This window comes from Liolophura sinensis, chromosome 12 (assembly GCF_032854445.1).
Source record: "Liolophura sinensis isolate JHLJ2023 chromosome 12, CUHK_Ljap_v2, whole genome shotgun sequence".
Classification (NCBI taxonomy): Eukaryota; Metazoa; Mollusca; class Polyplacophora; order Chitonida; family Chitonidae; genus Liolophura; species Liolophura sinensis.
Window position 1 is genome coordinate 29,755,467 of NC_088306.1, and position 9,883 is coordinate 29,765,349.

Genomic DNA, 9,883 nt, shown 5'->3' on the forward strand with positions numbered 1-9,883 from the left:
AGAAGCTTGATTTTCTAGTGATTATGTAACCATGATTCTGATTGGCTGGTGTCTTTGAAACAACTTGAAAAAAGGCCCTTCATAGACTGTCAGAAAGAACTTTGCGAATCACTACTCATGAGATTACTGAAACTTGTTTGCTCACATGTATATCTAAATGAAAAAGCCAGTGTTGTAGAAACAACATTTGCATCCAAGGGTCTGTCTTGTGAAATGTGGAGTAATTCTTACTTGGATAATCAAGGTTGTATGAACGTTTGTGTCAACAAAACTACAGTTCAAACCCGTAAAGGTTTTTTCAGAAAAGCTTCTGTTAAACACTTCTATATCTCAATTTATTTATCTTACACAGGTAATTCAGCCAAGACTTTTGCTTGGAATTCGTGTTACATGTATTTGCAGGCTTAGCAAGGATTATTGATGGTATATTTTATATTGGTCTCTGTTTTTTCTTTTTTATTGATGTTGTTTCTTCTTTATGTTCCATTTTGCCCACTTTCCCTCCACCAAATTCTGATTGTGCTCTTTTTTTTTTTTTTTTCTTCTTTTTTTTTTGCCAATGGTAATCGTCTTAACTTGCCAGTCATGCATAATTTGCGATTTTTTTTATTATTACTACTTTACGCTTTAATATTTTCTTCCACATTTTTTGTTGGGACTTGGTCTAATGCTGATGTTCATCTGCTCAAGGAGAAATGCATTTTTGAGGTCATAACCTCAAATTTATGACAAATGTACCTGTAATCAGATACATATTTGTATGTTAGCGTTTATGGTGTAATTGCTCCTCGGCGCTGTTATTTTTCAGAACAGAGCTTTATATTGAAGCCATTTTTTGGCTTGAAATTCATGTAAGGCGAAATCAAACCTGAAAGCTGCATTTGCATGTTATCAAGTAGACTCAAGTTGTAATTTAGAAGAAACTTGACCTTCTGAATCACAATTTCACATGAACAGTATCCCAGTTATTTGGCTGGAATATAGGCCTAAATGCAAGGTTATTTAACACTCGTGAAAGAGTAAATCTGCCGCTAGTTTGGAATACGGCAGATTGTGTGAAGCTCATCGTTGTTTTGCCATATCAGATCTGAATAAAAGTACAACAGCTATTGAGGAATTCGTTAACAGGTTAGAGAACCATTGTATGATCTCTGGTGAAAACTTCATCTCGCGGCTACAGCCCGTGTGTTAAGCATGCCTACCTTTCAGCGTTTAGTCATGTCATTGTGATGAGCAAATCATTTCTTCGGTACAGCCCTTCTATCATCAGCTGCGTGTTAGTCTAGGTTTTTGGACCCGATCTTCACATATATGTACGTCGGTATCATGCTGTAGCAGGGGAGAGAACTAGGGGCCTTGTACTGGACTTCCTACGTGTTTTTAATTGGACATTCTGATTGGTGCAGATTAGTGTGACGCGAGAACCAATATTGATTGCGCGCAATGTGTTCCATGTAGTAAAGTCCGCCCATCTCGATTATCAATGACGTTCATCAGTTCACCACGTGATCAGTCAGTCACTTGCATAATCAGTGAATTAATACTCGGCTTAAAGATTGTATTGTTTTCCTCGTGGTTGGAGCATAGTATACTCTTTGTTCTGCATTTTTCGTGGCGTACAGTGTGTTATGTGGACAACCAGTTCTGTGCATATGTTTACTTATTTGAAACATCACACATAGAGCGAAGGAATGTCTGCACGGCGTGGTTTCTAACACGTGCAATATGGAAATAAAAACTTAAACCTGCTGACGGCAGATTTGTATATAACTAAAGTGACTGTCGTGTTGGTTTGTTCGTCAATTTGGTTTGTTCATCATACATTGTAGCTTTTCTGGCGGTATGGATTAGGTTTGACGGAACAAGTAAAATATTACTTCATATGAAGTGACATACACTGTGTAATGGGCAACTCTCGCTGTTCATGGGGGACTGGTGACAATAGATCGATGGCCCTCGTCGGGTCATTTGTGCAGACTTACTTGTGTGGAAGACCACCTGTCATACACGAATATGACGTTTTAAGTCTGTAAGGTGCACGCAGGAAAGTTCGTCAGTTTGCTAAAAGTGGGTCCGCACGCACCTTGGTTACCGGGTTTCCTCACCCATTAAACTGACCGCTATAGCACAAGTGGAAAATTATGGACTATTGCGTTAAACAATCAAATAAGTAAATTAATAAATAAATATGTGATGGCTTAATGCATGTCAGAGTCTTCATAGGAGGCCATCTTCATCGCTTGGTTTTCGGCATACGTTATTGACTGACCTATAATTTGGTCCCAAAATGTGCATTTTCCTCGGCAGATAAATATTATGAAATATTACATTTAGTGCCGACACTGCAATGTTTACAGGAAAATATCTTTTTAAGATCGATAGAACTTTCAGAATCAGACAAATTTGCAACTTTTGATATGCGCGAAAACGCCAGTCATTCACCGAACCCGTGTACATTTATATCTAATATTGGCTAGCTTGCTGTTTCTGGATTGGACCTTGCGTTCTAGTATAATTACAGCGACGTTAAATCTGGCCTGCTGCAAGAACTGTCTCAAAATGAGGTAAATAATGCTACTAGCCACGAAAAGGAAAACAAGCAAACTTAGATAAGTTCGTAGTAATTTGGGAATAAAGACGGGTTTAGAGCAACCCGCTATCATCTTGGACGAAATTTCAAATTTTGAGCCAACCTTTGTATCTGAGAGAAAGATTTTCCCTTTACATTTTAGGCAAATAAAATGGAAAAAGTGAACTAACAATAATTGTCCTAAATCTGTTGCGCTTGAGTGTCTGAATGAAGCAGTTATTCAAACTGCTGACGTAGTTATAGTGATGGCTCCGTGAAATGTCATGCCAAAGACATTTCCCAGGCATAATGGGCTTTGTACACTACAACATAACTTGCGTCTTTACATCGTCATTAATAAATGTTGACTGCTTGTCTTTACATGATTCTGCCTTAATTTCTTAGTTTATATACACTCTTAGTTCTCAAGTGGTTTATGTTGAACTTTGATTTGAACATAGGCCTTGTGATTACTGGCCCCGGGAGTTCATTTTGGTTGACACGTCGATACGTGGATGCCTTGCCCATCGCATTGCAAGCATCGTCCTCGTCGCATCCAACCGAACGTTGATCATTCACTCGTTGCTGGGTAACAAAAAGCATAAAAAAACCTAACAAACATCGTCACAAAGGCAATACAAAAGACATCAACGTGAAGAGTAAAACAGGAGCAGCGACGACATTGTGCAAAACCCAAATTTAAAAGCATTTCCTTCTTTGATATGAAAATATTTCCTTCATGGCATGGGTATGTCATGGACAGATGAATGAGAGTCAAGATGGCCGATGGTAGCCGTCTTCGATCACGGAACCCATCAAAACCCAATTGCAACCAACGTCTCAACAATGGCAAGGTTTTGTCCAAATTTGTGAACGATGGCTTGAATTATTTTTCAGACATCGCATTAACATTTCAGATAGAACTAACGGGAAAACAGAGAGACGGAATAGCGACAACATCTACAAGTCTCCCCTGCATTTTCGTGGCGGGGGACAAATATAGGCTTATTAATAAGCCGAGTTTCTTTTAAGAACGTCTTTTTTTACTTCACGCTTAGAGTTACCGATGACCAGTTTCCTGTGTCGTAGTAATTCATACAGGGGATGTGAATGTTTTAACTAAAAATACAAAGCAAAACGATCCATTGAGTGCTTGGGGTTTAACGTCGTACTCAATAATTTTTCAGTCATATGACGACGAAGGAATCATTAGGGTGCATGTACGTGTAATGTGCCTCCTTGTTGCAGGACGGATTTCTACCGCTGTTTTATTTAATGCTGCTTCACTGAGACGACTTACCGAAGGCAAGTAAGCCGTCCCGCCCGAGCCATTATACTGATACGGGCCAACCAGTCGTTGCACTATCCCCTTCATGTTGAACGCCAAGCGAGGAAGTTACAACTTCTTCTTTTAAAGTCTTAGGTGTGACTCGATCAAGGATTGATCCTGGATCTACCAGTCCCGAAGCGGACGCTCTACCAACTGTGCTATCCGGGCCGGACCGATCCATTGATGACTAAGAACCGGAACTCCTTGCATGGGGCAACGTTTCCGGGTGTTCTCAGTCATCCAATTTAGAATCCTAAAAACCAATGTGTGAATAAATGTAAATAAAACTAATGAGTTGAATAAATAATCATAAATTTTAATAGTTGAGTAAGACAAACATTTATATACAAATTTACATGACAAGCACAAATTCTTACAATAAATATCAGCGCCTGTGAATCCTACCAAAGATGAAGCTATTATTCTGGACGATATAAACTTTCACACAACTTGGTAAAATCTCATTTTCACATAAATATATAAATACCACAGATACATCCTTACAGACGTACGCATGACTACTGAATGATGAAGGGGATTTAGCACTCGTATCATTACTGTTTCCATATATGCATACTGTGAATTGCTTCTTGACAAACCGGACGTATCCTCCTGGGCCGTCAGTCGGGAGTTGGATCCGGATCAAACTGCCATTTCTTGGGAAACTTAAATATTCTGGACATGAGAGTTGATTCCCCGTCTTACGACTGTCACCACATGTTGTACATAGGCCTGTTATACAATGGAACAGGACGATCTTGTGCAGCAGGGTACATGGACGGGTATGAGTGAGGGAGACCGTACAGAGGTGTGGGTTGCGCAGGACGAGGGGCTGGAACTTCCGTTTTCACATTGGCTGCGTTCTTCTTCCTCCATCGGGCGCGTTTGTTCTGGAACCATACCTAAAGAAAGCAAAATCCAGTGTGAAATTAAGAAATGCTCTCCGTGACTAAGTGTATATAATTTTTTTCGAGAAATGATTGGATAATTCTTCTGATAAAGTACCGTGGACTTACCTTAATTTTTTGCTCAGCGATGTCCAACTTCTTTGACAGCTCTTCTAGTTCGTCCCAATCCGGGTAAGGCGATTCCACGAAGAACGCCTCTAGGGTTTGCAGTTGAGCAGGGGTGTATTTCATCCGTGGCTTCTTTGTCGGTGCGGGTTCCGGGGCCTGGATGCGATCCTCTAGGGCAGGAATAGATCTTGTTGCACTGGACATAGAAAGTGCTTGGTAAGGTGTTCTGGTGTTTTGTGGTGCCATACAAGGCGCAGCGACTGGCATTATCTCCTTGAATGTCGCTCCTGTAAGCGAATTGTCCGGGTACGATGCCGCGACGGTTGCTTCCTCTGGGTAAGAAGCATGCGCACTTCTACCTGGTGAGGGTGCAGTGGTGTAGGTTCTTGGTGGGTATGGTGCCTGGCCGTGTAGAGGTTCCGGATAGGAACTAGAACTCTGTTCGTGGTAGGATGCAGAAGTGTGCGGTACTTGGAGATACGACTTCGCTACTGGGGATGGTCTGTTACACGCAGTGTGGTTTTGCGTTCTTTCCAAATACGCTGTTGTGGCATGAAGTCTCTCTAGGGAAGCCACGTTGACACTGACAGGCCCACGGCAGGAGGAAACTGTTGAAGCATGCTTTGTGGCCATTTTAGATGACACCATTGATGGTGTTTGAGATGGGAAGGGAGACGCTGATCCTGTGAACGTCCCTTGAGGCGATGACGGCTTTCGAAAGGGGGCCATAGTTGGAGAAGATTCCGCAAAAGAGGCAAAACCGGGTGATGCACAGCTCGTGTTGCCAAGTGGAAATGACGTCACTGGCGGATAGGTGGGGCTGTCCGCGCTGGCGTCACATGACTGGTATCCACTGCTGTATCCAGCTGACGATGACGAACATGGGCCTGGATCCGTCTTCTGTATGACGTCAGAAGTCGCGGGAGAATTTGTTGAAGCGCTGAAAGGGGAGTAACTCTCCACGTCCAGGATATCATCTGAAAAAAAAGAAGTGACACTTTAAAATACTGGCAAGTAATTTGAACAAATCACTGTAGTAGTTCTACGTTACAATAAGAGGAATTAAATGAGAATGTACATCTGCGTTATCACTGAGAAGCAAGCTTCTGCATTTTGTTTAAATCTGAAAGCTGTGTAATAAAATTCAAAAAAGTTTTAATAATTTAATTCATTATAAATTAGTTATAATATTTTAAATAATGGCTTTGATTGTGATAAATGGATTTAAAAGTATAGTTACACAAAGAAAATATTACATTTAAACACGTACCATTATTTGAACTCTCTGGGGTAGATTTCTGTTCCACTGAAGGAAATTCTTGGGCTGTTCGTTGACAGTTTGTCTGGTACATAGATTGTGACTCGTACTGAAATGGATTCAGGGAAAGGTCCGAGACAGGAGGCTGGCTGTGATGCTGGTTTGACTGATACTCGGCATTTTCACTTCGTCCAGTTCCGTAATATCCCGGTGGCACGTGACAGGGCTCCGAAGATTGACCAGGTGCCTTCTGGTGAGCAGATGCCCATGTCACGGGCCAGGCGGATGATGGATAAGCTTGATGCATGTTGTAGTTGGAAGACATGCTTTGATAATGGCTGGCCGAGGCCACGCCCATCCGGTTTTCTTGCCCTATTGTACTGGCTTGTCCGGATGACGTCATCAAGGATTCAATGCTGTGGAAGGCGGACATTGATTTTGGTGCTCCGTAAGAAATAGTATGGGATGGCTTTAATAAAGAGAAAAACATAAAAAAAATCATAAATTCCGCAGTACTAATTTACATTTTTTTATCTCATCAGTAACTAAAAACAAAAAAAAAAAAAAATAAATAAATCACTTAAACCAAAATTTAAATCATGAGAAATACCAAATAATATTGCGGATTTAATCATTCATTACAGACGCTCGAACATTTTTATTGCAGAAATTTCTGCAGATTGTTTTTATGAAATACAGGTATAAATGTCGTTTTGGTACGTACGAAATCTTAACGTCCACAAAAACATGCTTAAATTTTTTTTAAATTGATATTTATCATTTTTAAAGCTTTGATTGCTAAATATGACTTTTAGACTGAAAACACATTAGTTGAGAAAGTAAGAATGTAAATGGTACTTACAGTGGAATTATTCATAGCCATGTCTTCAGTTTTCATCTGATGAACTTCCATGAGTGGCTAACTCTGGTTGACTTGTTCAGGACCGGAGTGAAAGTCGAACTGAAGCAATAACGAAATGGCTGAGATTTTATAATAGGAATCCAGCTGTCAGTTCCACAGAGTTAATCTTGTCCGCGACATTGAGAACCTATGCTGACATATTAATGTTCTGAATTAGATTAGTACACTAGAAACAATAGAACTTGTAAAGGAAAAGCGGGAGCGGCAAGTCACGTGATTACTCGTACGAGACCCCCGTGTGGGAGACGCCCGTAGCTGTTTTGGCCATGTACACCCGCTGTGCGGTGTTCACTACTTACCTGCATATCTGCCTAGCTCTAAAATGATACATGAAATAATCAATGAGATTATATGTATTAAATAAATTGCTGAGAAATAATTTGAAGTTCGACTATAGTGATTGGACTTTTAGTGGTATATTTATATAAATGTTAATGTTGGCAAGATATTTAGCGGTATAAGAAAATCATTGGTGGTTGTTTCTTGGCACTTTGTGTTAGTGTCGTAAAACTGTAAATTAAAACATTTTAGTCACACATCTGTTGTGAACGTGTAAGGCAATAGATAAACCGTATATAACAACAGATAGGCCTATAAGCCATATCTCTTTTGTGCTCATGTATCATATACATTTTGAACTTTATGATACAATAGTTTTTGCTTTAAATGAATAATTATACATCTATACTTATTCAAAATCTTCTTTGCTTAGAGATATATTCGGTATTTTTTATTCTTAGTGGATGGTTATTGATCTGACAATAAATTAATCGCCGGAAATTAAAAAAAATTATGGTACCACCGACACAAAAACGTATTCCCTTATTTGTCTGACACTTGGTATTTTTTGTGTAGTTATGTATTGCTACTCAATATTAACAATTTACATGGACCATCATGTGAACTATTTTTTAATGTTCCTTTGGGATTGTGCACTGGAACTGCATGGAAACAACAAGAGATTAAGGATTACTTTCCGAAAATCACGAGAGGGCCAGGATTAACGGTAGTCACTGTCACGTCATTCAATCAAGGGCATGTTTTTTCTGAATCCCAAACCTCTGCGCAATAATAATTAGGTACTAAAATATACTAGCATTATATTCATTAATGAATGTATTTTTTGTAAACTCGAAAATATCAGACTCATGTACATATGTAAATAGAAAAACAACACATTGTAAAAAAAAAAAGTAACATTACATATTACATTATTTGTGGCAACGACATATATAGACGAATTGCAATAGGTTGTGTTTTGTTTCATGTAATTTATGACATTCAAACTTTAGAACTCTATAAAATTGATGACTTTTAACGTAAAAAGCTATTAAACAAACCATAGTGATATGATCCCTCAGGATGATCAGATATTAAACAAACCATAGTGATATGATCCCTCAGGATGATCAGATATTAAACAAACCATAGTGATATGATCCCTCAGGATGACCAGGTATTAAACAAACCATAGTGGTATGATCCCTCAGGATGATCAGATATTAAAACAAACCATAGTGATATGATCCCTCAGGATGATCAGATATTAAACAAACCATAGTGATATGATTCCCTCAGGATGATCAGATATTAAACAAACCATAGTGATATGATCCCTCAGGATGATCAGATATTAAACAAACCATAGTGATATCATCCCTCAGGATAACCAGATATGAAACAAACCATAGTGATATGATCCCTCAGGATGATCAGATATTAAACAACCATAGTGATATGATCCCTCAGGATGATCAGATATTAAACAAACCATAGTGATATTGATCCCTCAGGATGACCAGATATTAAACAAACCATAGTGATATGATCCCTCAGGATGATCTGGTATATAACAAACCATAGTGATATGATCCCTCAGGATGATCAGATATTTAGTGATATGATCCCTCAGGATGATCAGATATTAAACAAACCATAGTGATATGATCCCTCAGGATGATCAGATATTAAACAAACCATAGTGATATCATCCCTAAGGATGATCAGATATTAAACAAACCATAGTGATATGTTGTGATGTTAATTGCAATGTATTAGACGACGCCACTTGTCTAGAATTACTCAAAATGCTGTGTTGTCATCACATTTAGTATACAAGTACTTTAAAACAATGCCAAGGGATCAGGCATGGGGATCTTTAACCCAACAGCAGAATCCTGGTTTATGATTTAATCAGTTAAATGTAAGGCAAATTTTGAATTACACCCAACCTGACTGACGTCCATGACAAGTATCCCACTTCATGATATTGCAGGTATGTAGGTGAAATGTAAAAAGTAAACTATACAACAAATTGTAATGGTAACATATGTTTATGATTAGGGCATGTATAGAAAAATAAACGCAGTTATTTACAACAGGTAATTAAAATAATATCCATTTAAATTTACACATTCCGTTAAAGGGATAATCCATACGGGATTAAAGGGTTAGCGTGTGGGTGACATTGAGAACGATGATGTTGTGAACGGAAGTGAAATGAAACAATGACGTGAAACAATAGAACCATATTACAGGTATCGTCCTACCCAGTGGGTGGCTTTATCTTGATCACCATTAGAGATCACCTTAGGGGTCAGGAATGTGAGACAAAGCAAAACATTTTGTGAACATAGTTCTGTTGCAGCTTAGTGTTTATCTCTGCTGGGTATGAAAAGATAAACTCTGCGGAAAGTTGGCGAAATAATAAAAACATTGTGTGAACATTGTTCTGTTACAGCTTAGTTTTTATCTCTGCTGGGTGTGAAAAAATAACTCTGCGAAAGTT

General features: G+C 38.9%; 1 protein-coding gene across 1 annotated transcript; it reads right to left on the reverse strand.

The window, feature by feature from the left end:
• Positions 1-4,609: 4,609 nt before the first annotated feature.
• Positions 4,610-6,576, reverse strand: LOC135479876 (homeobox protein Hox-A11-like). The gene is made up of 3 exons (XM_064759782.1): positions 6,186-6,576; positions 4,916-5,892; positions 4,610-4,801 (listed from the first exon to the last, which is right to left on the reverse strand). Exons 1-3 carry the CDS (start codon positions 6,574-6,576, stop codon positions 4,610-4,612), a joined length of 1,560 nt encoding a protein of 519 aa, XP_064615852.1.
• Between the last annotated feature and the right edge of the window lie 3,307 nt (positions 6,577-9,883).